Source organism: Archocentrus centrarchus, chromosome 1 (genome assembly GCF_007364275.1).
Source record: "Archocentrus centrarchus isolate MPI-CPG fArcCen1 chromosome 1, fArcCen1, whole genome shotgun sequence".
Taxonomy (NCBI): Eukaryota; Metazoa; Chordata; class Actinopteri; order Cichliformes; family Cichlidae; genus Archocentrus; species Archocentrus centrarchus.
In genome coordinates, this window is record NC_044346.1 from 31,951,603 (window position 1) to 31,966,125 (window position 14,523).

At 39.1% G+C, this 14,523-nt stretch overlaps 2 protein-coding genes across 2 annotated transcripts; both read right to left on the reverse strand.

Annotated features, from left to right (window-relative positions):
- Positions 1-269: 269 nt before the first annotated feature.
- Positions 270-8,220, reverse strand: smap1 (small ArfGAP 1). The gene is made up of 10 exons (XM_030727573.1): positions 7,939-8,220; positions 7,360-7,493; positions 6,307-6,392; positions 6,136-6,211; positions 5,993-6,055; positions 5,790-5,865; positions 3,854-3,978; positions 2,506-2,722; positions 1,394-1,731; positions 270-707 (listed from the first exon to the last, which is right to left on the reverse strand). Exons 1-10 carry the CDS (start codon positions 8,054-8,056, stop codon positions 573-575), a joined length of 1,368 nt encoding a protein of 455 aa, XP_030583433.1. The 5' UTR covers positions 8,057-8,220; the 3' UTR covers positions 270-572.
- A 554-nt stretch (positions 8,221-8,774) lies between these two features.
- cenpk (centromere protein K) lies at positions 8,775-13,829 on the reverse strand. Its single transcript, XM_030740553.1, has 10 exons — positions 13,745-13,829; positions 13,397-13,498; positions 12,595-12,651; positions 11,818-11,881; positions 11,662-11,708; positions 11,492-11,574; positions 11,233-11,331; positions 10,939-11,074; positions 10,802-10,855; positions 8,775-9,223 (listed from the first exon to the last, which is right to left on the reverse strand). The coding sequence occupies exons 1-10, from the start codon at positions 13,745-13,747 to the stop codon at positions 9,068-9,070; spliced, it is 801 nt and encodes a 266-aa protein (XP_030596413.1). The 5' UTR covers positions 13,748-13,829; the 3' UTR covers positions 8,775-9,067.
- Between the last annotated feature and the right edge of the window lie 694 nt (positions 13,830-14,523).

The window sequence follows — 14,523 nt, forward strand, 5'->3', positions numbered from 1 at the left end:
ATAAAAGGAAATTATTTATTATCACTTTAATTTTTATAGGGGAACCACAAGTACTTTAAAAGAAGGTTATACAGCGCTGTACATTTGGGAGCAGTATCGAACGACTTGACAGTCATATCTTCTCCCTTTAAATACTATTCATTTAAATGTTCTATAATCTTATAATGATACAGTGATACAATAAAAGCTTGTTTAACTGGTCCTGCAGCTTTTCTGATATGTCGATGTTGATGATGAGACTGTTGTTTCCTTGTCATTTTTTTTTTTTCCAAAAAAGGAAAATAAAAGTTATGATCAAAAACCATACGACAGGCAGAAACTGCCAGGCTGTAATCCTGTATGACTCCCAATTCACTCACACAATAGAGAGAAAGAGAGACAGAAAAAGGAGAAGAAAAAAAAAAAAGGGGGGGGGGGGGGGGGGGGTGGGGGGGACAAGTTTAATGTTCTGAAGGCTGGTCCGTGATTGAAATGGGCATCAGTTCATAGTGAGGTTCAGAGGAGCACAAACTGCTTTGCACATCCCGCAACCTCGACTTTTACTCTGCCCACCCACTGACCCGCATGAAGGCTCACTTCCACAGCTGTGTGCTCAGAGTCTGGCCAGATCCAGTGGCCGCCCACCCGCCCATAGCTGACGGAGGTTGACCGAAGGCCATCTGACCACCAGCGCCATTCAGAGTCAGCCCTGACATTTGCTGGTTCACCTAGGGATGTTACAGAGATAAATATAAACAACACTGGAGCATGAACGTTTAAGAATTTCCTACATCTGACTTATTATCCCATCTTCTCTGGATTAGCAGTAAACACTGAAGATTACTAGTAACAATCCTCCCGCTGGCACTTCATTATAGAAGCTCTTCCTGTGTCCCAATTCCACACTGCATGTTAACTGTAGTAAAACTCTACATAATTTACCGTTTCATACAACTAATAGATTATTCTTTAGATCTGCAAGTCACTCCTCCAATTTCTGTGTGTACTGCATTATGTGAAAACAGTGTGTACAGACAACATGCAGTTTTTAAGCATGTGTACTGACTACTTCAAGTGTATTTAATGTCTTCAGTTTTCAAGTGTCCACGGTTACAACTAATACTAATACTTACAGTATTTCTTAGAGATTTAGGACATAGTTACAAATCTGCCACGTGCTTACACTGCCATCTAGTGGGTACTGACTGCTCTACAAACTGTACAATACAGCACTTCACAATGCACTATTTCACAATACCCACTAGCTCTGTTGGGTGTGGTCCCATTTAAAACAAATTTCTCCTGTCAGTGTGACACACTTGAGCACAACCCAACAAGCCTTAACATGAAGTCACTTGTTAAATAACCTCACACAATGGTGAAGCACTCAGCACAACTAAAACTATTTCCTCACCTGACCCATGTTCCACTGAGCCTGCTGCCCAGGCTGGATGGTGTACATGCCCTGAGCAGGTAACATGCCTGCAGGCATTGCGCCACCCTGTGGTCCCATCATTCTGGGGGCCATGCCCATCATACCAGCGGCAGGCGCATTCCCCATGAAGCCGTTAGGCATTGTCATCCCAACCATCATGCCTGGACTGGGCCCCATCATAGGTGCACCACTCTGAGCCATCATCGCACCCATGACGGTAGTGGGTGGCATGGCTGTGCCCATGCCAGGGAAGGCCTGGTAACCTGCTGCAGCCTGGACAGGAAACTGCATCTGAGAGGGGCCCATGAACATGCCAGCTGAGAGGAGAGAAGAACATTAAAAAAAAAAAAAAGCGTTAATTTTTGAGGTGTGGGACTGGCTTCAAAACCGGCTTGTGTATTTCAAGCAGCCTGTTAAGGAAGACAAGTTGGCAAAGACCTGAGGGACTGAGCTGCGAAATACAAGCGTCTACTTGTTCCTTGTGGATCATGTGACGTTACTACATTTGCATTATTCTGATGATCAAATTGTTACTCAAGGACAGTGATTCCAACATGTGGGCTGTGGCCCTCTGGTGTGTTGTTAAGGTACTGCAGGTGGTCAGAAGCAGTTTATAAATAAGAAAGGGTTTAATTTTCAATTTAGTGATTATTTTTTAAATGCCCTGAAAATGAAAGAAACTTTTGTGAGTTTAAATTACATGTTATTCTTCATTTATCTGAACTGCCTTTAATCTGGACTGCATTGTTTAGCTCATCGACGGCAGGGAAAGAGTTGTTTTTCTGTCATATGAACATTTCACTGGCAAAATGTTAAGCTACTGATGAAGGCTGTTAATATAGTTCAGTTATTTTTTTCGAATGACAAAGATGCTTACCTGGCACAAGAGGAAGAATAAAAAGCAAAAAATAAAATTTAAAAAATTGTATCACTATTGGCTATCAGACAAATCGCTATTTTAAATTTTATCAGTGCATCCCATGTTCCATTTTAATAATATTTATGTCTAGATGTTATCACACACACGAGAAAAAAAAAATAAGATTATGGCCCTGATGTTATTTCAGTTTCTGTGTAAATGGCATCCTCACCAGTGGGGGCCTGCTGGGGCATGCTGTTAGTTCCATACAGAGACAGGATGGAGTCCTTGGACAGGGGCTTCTTTGCTGTGTCATCAGCTTTAGCAGTGCTACTGCTGTCACTAAACAGGTCGAGGTCTCCCTGTAATGACCCTGAGCTGGCTCCACCTCCTGACACTGCAGCTGCTGGAGCTTGTGTTGGAGTGCTCGCCGAGTTACTGGAGCTCACCTGGAGGGAGGAAAGGGTTGATGAAGAAAAAGTATAAAAAAAAATGCTACTCAATTCTGTCATTGTTGTCTCTGATAATTTTATAGAAAAATAATTTATAGTATCTTAATAGTAGCTTTACTTGCTTAACACACAACATTGTTGGGATGCTGTATGTATATAAAAAAGATTAATTATTTTGAAAACTGCTCAAACTGTATATTTAACTGAAAAAAAGACAACATAAATGCTGAAAGAGAGCATTTTGTAGTTTTTTTCTTAAAACAAATAGAACAATAAATGCTCAGTTCTGCTTTTGGCTCGTCAGGTGACCAACATTTACTGGGTAACTGTTTCACTCTTGAGAATATAACCCAGTTTGGTGATACATGCATGTTCCCATTTATGAAAGGCTATGGCTCACACAGTTTATGTGCTGCACCAGAAATGAAATTTACAAACTAGAAGACAAATTATTACTGGCATAAGTAGTAGCAGATGTATAATTATTAACAGTATTTTTTTTCCTACGAAAGTGTGAGCCGGATAGAAACCCTGCCAGAAGTGCAAACAGCTACAAGCGGTTGTCTGCCAAAATGAACAAATAGTTCCATCTTTTATCCACGTATAAATATAGATTAAAATGGGCCTATCCAGCATGATCATTCTGAATAATTCAGTTGTGGCCTATTAGTGAGCTGTTAGTAGCAGATACTGCCTGAAGGCCTTGCTTGTGTAGTATTGGTAACAAAACATAATTGTTAATTGATTAAATTTACTAAGCATAAATACATTTAAGCTATATACCTTATGTATAAATTGTCTGATTAATCAAAATCAATAAATACACTGCTAATGAAAGTAAACATTGGTTTAAGCCCTGTTTCAATGTTTTGTCAATAGTGCTTGATTTACTGCATTCATTTTCTGAAGTGCGTTTCTGCCTCTCTTTCATTTAAACTCACCGTCTCTCAGTACTGGTGTTGCTGTCATGTGGGCTATTGATGCTGATGGTTATCATTTGCCTTTTTATTTTTTACTGCACACTTAATTTCAGTTTTACAACCAGGCAACCGTGACTGTCGAGCCCTGCTGAGCCATAATCAGAATTCTGAATTAAATCTGAACTGGGGAATTCTTTCTCAATTTTACCTGAGAAAACTGAGCTGTGGATGTGGATGAGGGGAGGGGATTGGATACCATGGGGCCGAATATATCCAGGTCATTGTTCTGGCTTGTGCTCGTGCTACCGTTGTTAGTTGATGCTGCTGGTGCGTCTGTGGCAGAAAGAAGGAAAAACTTGTTTTCCGGGTGACACATAGATCAGGAAATATGGCACTGAGACTACTTTAATAGTACCCACTAGAACTCACTGGTGATTTCCTAATGGTGGTCTGCATTAATTAAAGATATTTTTTAAAGTTCAGAAATATAATCCTTATACGAATTGACATAGAAAGGGTGTTAAATATGAACAGAGCTGCTTTCGTGAAAATGTGTTTTCTTATTTTGTATTTAACTGCAAAAGCCTCCCACAGGTACAACGCTGCCCACGCAGCGAGAGCAACAGCTAGCGCAATAAAAAATTAATCAGCTTACCCCATTTAGCTCACTGGCCACAAAAGAAGAATAACAGTAAACGTGATATTCAAATAATGCAAGCAACGCTTAAGCCAGTCAAAAAGATAACACCGTCTACTTTTTAATTGTAAATAAAAGAAGCCTCTGGAATGAAATACATTGTTCCTATGAATCAACAGTCGATCATAACTATATCACCGAAAAGATCGACGAACAAGTACATAAATAAACAAGGACTAATGTGAAGTTCAATTCCACCGTTTGATGACAAAGGACCACACTGTTCAAACAAAACAATACGAAAAAAATCTACATAATTTCCATTCATATCAGAGCTCTTCCTAGCTGAGAATGAGCTTCTGCAACACAACTTGTTGACATACTGTAAAGGTAACATGTATGTGTTTCCCAATTTAACAGAAATCTAGGCATTTTCTTTTATTTCTGACCATTTGACAAATCAATTAAGCTTCAGTAAATAAAAAACAAATGGACAAAACTTGTTACTAAAATGAACTGCATCACAAAAACTGCTTTAGGAAGAAGATGCCAAAAATCTTTACATGCAAGAAAACCATTGCACGTACTCTAAGACCTACTTTAAGTGATTCAACAATGGAGCCAAAAGAAAGGCACCATTTTCCACATGCCCATATGGCAGAGATATCTATGCTGTGCTATCAGCCAGTGCAATCTAGCGCTGCTCCTTCTAACTAGTTCACAGCATATCATTTTTCCCTTTTCCGTACTTCCTGTTACAGTTAATGCTGATCCAACAAAAGTCTATTTTAAACCTTGATATTTATCTAGAAACAAGAAGGTACAAGTCTGCTGCCGCTTTAACTGAGCTGCAGCAGCTCTACCACTTCCTCTTTCCAACTCCAAAGTGTTGCAGTGCTTTTTAAATTGAAAGTACTGTTGTAGTTAGAAGTGACAGCAGCTCATTTAAAAGACGTCAGTGCTGCGTACAGACAGCAAAGCAGAGGAAGCGATGTTGCCATCATATACAATTAACAGGAATGTTTAGTTGCTGTTACACATGTGCTGATAGGTGACATGATCGAGCCTTTTAAAGATGGCGCTTTCTCTCTAATCTATTGTTTCAATACATGCAGAGCCACAGGTCTGAAATGAGCGCACGACTGAGCCAAGGGTGGAGGAAGTATTTCATGCTGAACCAAAAAGTAAATATCAGGCGACGCAACAGTATCAACATGCAGAGCTAAGCAAGGTGTAAAGGCAATTACTATCTGTCTTATATAAACAGTGAAATTACAGTGCATTTTGATTGTTATATATCATGAAGCACATACAAATATTACTTTGGAAACTTACTGGGAATAAAAAAATTAATTATTACACTTGGGCCACTTAACTGGCCTAATTCCATATACAATATATCAGTCAGCAGATTCATACGGCACATTTCACTCTCATTCAGTCTCTGAAAAGGATGCACTCTCCCAGTATATTGCTCTGTGGTGCTAAACTTAATTTTCATACTCACCAAGGCCTAGTAGGTTCACAGAGGGTTCTGAAGTCTTAGCAGGGCTGATTTTGGGAACTGGCTTAGACTCTTCACTCTTTAAAAAAAAAAAATGAAATGGTTGTAAAATTCAAAAGTAGAACAAACTCAGCGCGGAACAGAAAACAATATTAAAGGGCATGTTCAGACAGCTTTATTGTTACTGGAATACATGCGAGACTTACCTTGGTGTAAGATGACACCTTACTTCCTCTGTCGGGCTCCCTCTCTTTCTTGCTATCCTTTGGCTGGAAAAAAAAGAAAAGAAACAAAATAAGCACAAAATTATGAACACCTAAAGCTACTTAACGTTAAAATCAATACATACACTGCTGCCATTGGTCACATTCTTGCTGTAGTATTTCTTCTTCTCGTATTTATCCCTGATGAAGAATTCCACTGCTCTGAGGTCTGAGTTAAGAAAAAAAATTGTCCAGGAAAAGACAAAAACAAATAAACATACACAATATGGTGTTCATCAGCTTTAAGTAAAGGATACTGGTCTGTTTGAGGTCTTCTGAAGCTGTCTGGAAGGTTGGCCTCATAAAGCTTTCTGGCCTTGGTGTTACCCATCTCCTGTATGCTCTGAAGAAAAAAAAGACAAAGATGTAAACAAAACAGAAAATGTTGGGATACACTCTTATATGGGGCACTCAACTGACTAAGCACATGATATGGTTGCTCATCACAAATATGGCAAAGGCAGATAAAAATGGGTGTATAATATCTTGCGTGGTGCTTTTCAGATATGTGAAAATAACCCAAATATGATGCAGTTGTCTTGGCTTTGAAAGCTCAAACCTTAAACAGTAAGCCAGCTTAACACTAGTTTAACTGACGAGTTCATAGTGTTAAGGTTAAAAATGCTGTACCTACACAACTACACTACACTCGTCAATTTTGGTTTAAGTCCTTGATTAATGTTTGACACCCACATTTCTTTAATTTTTCAGGCACTTCACTATTTAACAGCACAAGACTGGATATTTTGGAGCATTCATTAAAATGTCACCTAGTTGTTAGTATGTCAGGGTGTTCACTTTGACTGTAATTTGCAGTTTAAAGAGTGGTTATTATGGTAAATTCCTAATGACATAAATAAAGGGTACTGACAGTCCTGATGACAGTGCATAATGGAAATTAAAGCTCGACCAACACTAGGGACAAAAATTATAATATATGTAGCCACTGAACAGAATTTTCAGTTTTTGTCTCTGCCAAGCGCACTGAGGTGCAAATGAAAAATCAGCTGCACTGTAACAGCTCTGAAGCATACAAATAGGAAGCTGGCTGTTAATGGAAAACAGATACCCCCCCCCCATTTTTACAAGGGAGAAATACATTCACTTGTTGTGTTTCGGTACACCTTTAAGTTGTTGTTTTGCATTTCTTTGGATTCATGTTGTGACTCTTCACTAGTTGTGCTAGTAAGCAAATCAGTCCAGAGGGATTTAGACCCACAACCCCTTGGCCTCTTGGGCCCCTGGGCCAACGCTCTGTAGGCCAGTTTAGTAACACATACAAGATAACGGCACTAACAAGAAAACTGCACCTGGATTTGTTCTGTTGTCCATTGGTCCAGGTTGACTGATTTCACTCTGGATATGTGCACTCCTAGGTTCCTGTGGATGCCAGCACACCGGATGCAGATAAATACCCCCAGATTCCAGGATGCCCATCTTGGACCTGTTAATGACAGTTAAAACCAGTTTGGGAAGTGAAGATAGGAAGACGCCCGAAGAAACACTCAAACATGCTAGTCCTTGCTGTAACTTGAAACGCCAGATGCAAGTTTTACATTGCCAATGATCTAATATGAAAACTTGGCGGAAGTTTCTTCGCAAGACCTGACACAGTTTCTTTACCGCTTACAAAACCCAGGAACTAAGTATACGGCGACGAGGGAGAAGCCCCGTGGGGAGCTTATGTAGCTTTAGAGAAGTTAGCATGCTGGTTAACCAGTCAGTTTAGCTTAAAGGGAAGAGATGTCAGGTGACGAGCTTGGGCCAGTTAGCTAAGCTAAGAGGCGCAGATGTTAAATTGTTACTTAGCGTTACCGACTGATCCCGAGTGAAACTGCTAACTCTGTGTTGTAAAAATGATGAAATCTCCGACACTACGAACGCCGCACCTTTCGCCTCGCAGTCGGCGCAGTACTTGTTGTCTTCCTCTCTCAGCATTTTGGACAGGATGGCCTGGTGCTGTTCGTTGAGTTTTTGGGCCTTTTCTCTCTCCGAGCGGGTCGCCATGGTCTCGGCTTTGATTGGACTGTCTTAATTAAAAGAACTCTAATTTATTTAGTCGTCAATCAAGAGAAATTTCTGATAAAATAGCATAATCAGAGGTATGATCGCCTCCGACTGGGATCTGAAAACACCCGGAACCGGAATCTCCTCTCCGCCCACAGGTACTCCATGGCTGACGCGGCGGCCGCACCGGATTGGATAGGAGATATGACGTTATGTGACGCAAAACGTTTCTGAAGAATTAATTTTAACATTTTCATGAAAAAGTATTAAAGTTTCGTAACTCAAACCTTCGAGCATTGCATATATTGTTCTTGTCTGTTTTGTATGGACTGTCTACATGTTATGACTTCACCTGTTACATTTGTATTTTTTCCTGTTTTTTCTGTATATTGTTTATATTCAAACAAAAGGTTAAAAAAAAAAATTTCATGAAGTAATTCACCACTTCCGCTATAAGTTTACATTTTACTGGCTGGTTTCAAACATCAATATGAGGAAGGTAACCAGATAATTTTCTCCTGAACAACACCACAACTGAAATTTCCAGTTTCATGAAACATGAACAAAAAAATGTATAAACAGAAACAAAACATAAATACACACAGCATTACGCCCCCCAATTTTAGGACATAATGGAGAACTGTAAAATGCCAAAATTTAGATCAATTTAATTTCACATTGATAAATATTAATTCTGGTGAAAACAGGAAACGTGTACTTTGGATAAATTTTTAATGTATTTGAATTACATTTGAATACCTAAAAAGGAACTGAAAGATGAGTGCCCCCAGAGTTTTAAAAACAAGACATCTTAACTTAATATTTGTAATGCCTAAATGGACAATCATAAAAAAGTATGTACTTACAAGTGTTAAACATGCAAAAACAGGACATTTAGGAACTCACTAGCATCACTGTTTCCCCTGCAAAGTCTTCCTACCAGCTTACACAAACATGCACAGACAGACTCAATTTACACACAGCGTTTGCGATGAGTAATGCATCAGTGCTTTAGAAAAAAGTTTCCAGGCGGATCTTGAAATTATTCTCTTGGTGCCTCACTGCAATTCCATAACGGAGCAGCATCTCTACATACGGCGGCCAGAATGTGTCATCTATCGCCACATAGGGGTCATGTGGTGTGTTCAGAGCCTTGTTCATGAGAATCTGCAGGTGTATAAAAGAGAGATGTAGACCAGGGTCAAGTACATTTGCAGTAAAGGTGTAAGTTTAAACAGTTTTATAAGTTTCAAGTTGTATTTCGTCTTCATTTAGTGAAGAGACAGATGAGAAGTCTCAGTGATTGATATCACAAAACCTGAAAAAGTATGAGTGAAATTATGTTCAAAAGAAAAATATTTCAAATATTAGGATGAAAAATGTATTCATCTGCTTTTTTGCTAACCAGAATGTTTCACTAAAACAATACCTTACTGACAGTGAGCACCTGGCAAGACCAACAAAGCTAAATCTTCTTCTCTCTGCTGCTCCTTTAGGGGTCGCCACAGCAGATCATCTGCCTCTATCTCACCCTGTCCCGAGCACCCTCCTCTCTCACACCAACCCTCTGCATATCATCCTTCACTACATCCACTACCTCTTCTCTGAGGTCTTCCTCTTTTCCTCCTGCCTGGCATCTCCATATTCAACAGCCTTTGTCCAGTATATCCACTATCCCTCCTGTGCACTTGTCCAAACCATCTCACCCTTGCCTCTGTAACTTTGTCTCCAAACCGTTCAATCTGAGCAATCTCTCTAATGTACTCATTTCTAATCCTGTCCATCCTAGACGTTTAAACTCATCTACCTCCACTATCTCTACTCCTTGCAGCTTCACTGTTACACCTGCCCCCCCCTCTCATTCACACATGTATTGCTTCTACTGACTTTTATTCCTCTTTTCTCCAGTGGATACCTCCACCTCTCCATACTCTCTTCCACTTGCAAACATCATGGTGCACAGAGACTCCTGCCTGACCTCATCTGTCAAACTGTCCAACACCACTGCAAATAAGAAGGGGCTCAGTGCCGTGATGTAATCCACCCCCACCTTGAACCCGTTTGTAACTCCCAACACTTCCACTCCTGACTTCATGCAGTAACACAGTTCCTCTATTGCCATATGCTTTCTCTAGATCCACAAAGACACAGAGCAATTCGTTCTGACATTCTCTTTACATCTCCATCAACACTCAAACATCGCATCTGTGTTGCTCTTTCTCAGCATGAAGCCATGTTGCACCTCTCACCAGTCTTCCTCTCTCATGCTCTTCATTCATCAACTCCTTAAAGTACTCCTTCCATCTTCTCACCACTCTCTCCACTTGTTAGCACATTTCCTTTTCTGTCCTTAATCACTCTAACCTGCTGCGCATCTTTTCCAGCCATCCTCCAAGAAGTCATCCTACAGACTACGATACAATGCTGCCAAGCTACATTCTTCCCTGACACCATCTTAGTCTCCTTTCTCTTTCAGATTGCACCTTCTCCATAAGATGTAGTCTACCTGTGTGCATCTTCCTCCATTCTTATATATTATGTTATGTTCCTCCATCTTCTTGAAATATGTGTTCACCACAGCCATTTCCATCCTTTTTGCAAAAGCTGTCCTTCCGCATTTCTCTACTCAACACCTCCTTCTCACCTCTGTTTCCTTCACCTACATGTCAAAGGCTAAATACTGAGTTTTCTTTTATTTAAAGAACTTCAATCCTGAAGTTAGTTTTGTAGTATGAGAAAACTCACCTCTAGAATGTCATTGAGTGAAATCAGCTTTTCATGTATCTCATGTGCAACATTCTGAAAAAGAAAAAGAAAAAAGACTGTAAGGTGCAGTGGAGTTGTAATAGGACATTTTTTACATGTAAAGCCACAAACTGCACCTTCTTCTTCTTGCTTGAACCGGAATCATCTTGCGGGAGAGGAACGTGCTTATCCAGGATGTACCCCAAGCAGTTCATCAGCTCTTCCTGGTAGGCCATCATTTTCTGTATTTTTTCCTTGACATCCTGCAGTACACTGTGGAATGCATGTGAATGCATCAAAAATTTTACTGTTTTTCTAAGTTCATTAAATTTAATTTATCTTAGTCTTCATGCATTTTTATGTATAGTGTGTAAATAAACATCAAAATCCGATCTCCTTTGGGTTTAGTGTGACTCTGTCATCCTACTCACGTATGTGCTGATAACTTCTCCTTTTCAATTTGAAGTCGTTCAACGTGACCAGTGGCAGCTGCAAGCACCTGTTTCTTCTCCTCCAACCACTTTAGTTCACTAGAAACACATGCATCACACTTTCACACCTATACACAAAGCACAGCAAAAGGAAAGTCTCTGGATGTTCTCCTCTATTCACTGCTGACAAGCATCTATAAAGCCAGAGAAAGGAGCGTAAGTAATCTAACATATAGAGCGTAACAAAAAGGTTACATACAGTTCCTTAGTCTCTTTCAGTTTGTCTCTCTTGGCTTCATAACAGGAAGCAACCATCTCAAGTTCAGAGCACAGCTTGTGCATCTGTGGGAAAAAGTACGGAATGCATTTAAATTCGCAGTTTAGCAAAAATAACTTTTCACTGTTTTTACTGTTTACATTTAACCACACCTGTTCTTTTCCAGCTTCAAGCAAAATTTCAGAATTTTCTGCCAGCACTGCATCAAAATAAGAGGTCAAATTTATTACAAGACACAGTATGTAACATGTACAATTTAATTTTTTTCCAAGCCTGGAATCACTAATTGACAAGAACTGATGACTTACATTGTGGCTCCACTGTCAACCATTGGTTCCGCTCAGCTTCTGTTGCCATCAGTCTTTTTACTGACTATTGGAGAGAAAACACCCACAATGTATATAAAGTACACACTATTTTCTAATATGAACAAGAAATAAATAAGAAAATGATTATTTAATAAACAAAAGGCATATTTTATAAATGAAAATCAAATTACTAGGTAATATTCTGCAAAAGACAAAGTAAAATTGTCTTTGTGAAAATGTTAACTTAATTAAAACTACTGTGGAAAAGGTACGTTTCTTCTCAGTTTTTCCAAAATTAATAAGCTTGAAAACATTTTCTAAATGCATCAAGCCTTAGAAAGAAAGGTAGGGTGTTACCACCCTAACATTTCACAATCTTTGTTTTGAAATTCACAGTTTGGTCGATAATTAATTCAGTGTTTTGTTGTTACTTATTATTTAGTTTTTGTTATTAATTTCTCCCCTTTGTTGGGAAAATAAAGAAATCTCTTTGAATGAGCAAATAGAAACTTGAATACAAATGAACAAACATGGATATTGTATAGATAAACGTTGCCCACTGCCATTGGTTAAGTTATTTTTTCAATGGAAGTCAACAAGGTGACTATCATCCAATTAATCAGCACATCCCCGAGGTGTAACCATTCTGAAACTGTGATGCAAGCATCTGCAACATCGTATCACAATTCCATTTTCCCATAGCGTGAAATCCATGTGTAGTAACATCTGAGAGATACTGCAGTAAAAAGTGTAAACATTTGGGAACAATCATCTCACCTGTTCTTGTGGATTCTCACAAAAATCTGGTTCACACAGTATAATCTCATTCTGAAGCTGTAACACAGAAACACAGTCTGTCGTTTTTATGCTTTTAAGAACATTCAATGAAGTTTATTATAGCCTTATATTACACAGTATGTGTCAAAGGGCTGCACATGAAATACAACAATCAATTAGAAAAATGTAAAAGTGAGATAAATTACCTACAAAGTAACATGAACAAAATGTTTACAATACTAAAAATAATAAGCACTCAGAGAGCACGAATGTCCGCCAAGGCAGCTCACTTTCTCGGCAGTAAGTAAGTGAAGTTTTTGATCACAAGTTTATTTTGTTTTAATTGCTGATCTCTGGATGCATCCCTGCTGAAACCCAAAGATGATTACAGAAAGAACCCAATCAAATCTAAAATAACATGTAAGAGTTTTAACAGCTATACAACAGTATATAGACTTATCACATAAGACTGTGAAAAAACCTTTTAGTTTCCATTTATACTTCAAGAAAAACTGCATTGAATTAAAATGTACTAAATCTGTCCAAACTGGCTAAAACCTTAACCTGCATAGCTTGGTTTATATATTATATATATAAATAATTCTGTATAATATATACATTATACACACACATTTAAATGAAAAAAAAAACCATACCAACCCTCAGCATCAGTAACATTTCCCACAATGCCCTGGTTACCCTACTCGTTGCAGTGGTTCCATATTATACCAACTCCCACAACAATAAATATACTGCATGACAAAAAGTATTTGGACACCGTGTGAGTCGCATTCACATGTACCTTTTCCAGCTGCGCAAACTGCTCCTCACACATGTCCAGCAGCTCAGACTGAGCGGCCTCCGATAGCCGCGCTGCTGTCCGGCCGTCTGCTGTCACCTCAGCCTGAACACGGACACAACAAATATGCTGATTTGTGTACGTTTTAACCCAGAGAAACAACAGGAACAATGAGGTTAGGTACTGTATGCCAGGGCTTGTTAGCTACAGGCAAAGGTGAAAAGTTAAATTTACTTGAGCGCGCGTTAGCAGGATGTTAAAACATTACGTGATATCATGTTTTATAGCAATCATATATAAATGAAAAGGGTTTTTTTTTCTTTTTTCTTTTTAGACGACGTGCAGTCTTACCATGTTTAATACTGTTTCTCTGCTTCACGGACCACAACAACAGACGCTACCCCCTTTTCAAAATACCGCCAACTTTGATGACGTATCATCCGCGACAGAGAGGATGTTGAGGAGCGCCATTGTTGCGCAAAACTCCGCAAACTTGTAAAAGTGTTTGGAAATGAGCTGTGCACAGCTCTGAAACCGTGCAGACCCGGTTCGCACCAGGAAGAGTGAGTACAGAATCATCTTTACAGAGCCATGCGGTGTGTAGTCTCCTTGCACAGTGAGGTCCTGTTTTTTCCCCTTTAATAGAAAAAAAAAAACACATTAAATAAAATCAACCAAAGCAAAATAGGTTAAAAAAGAATATTGAATAATTGATCAATTTAATACAATACATTTGTGTATAACTGCGCATGTGACAAATAAACACTATCTTATCTCATCTATTTGAGAGGGAATTAATAGACTTTTAGATTCTCACCCAGAGACACCAACTTGCCACTGGCACATTGACACAATTATGCAGGGTGAACTTAGGCCATCAGGTAAAACGAGCCATTTAAGGTTTGTGTCTCAGCCAATGGCTGCAAACGTTTTCAGATCGTTGCCACAACAGCAGCTGATGTTTAGCATTTGATTTTCTTGGTTTGAGGCAGCTGAGATGGGCAGGGCAATGCCTAATTTTGAGAATGCCCCAGAAAACTGCAAGGTGAGAGGCCTGAGATTTGAAATCTTACTTGCCAGTAATAAGGTTATCAAAACAGTAAGAAAAAAAATGTATAAATAATGATTCA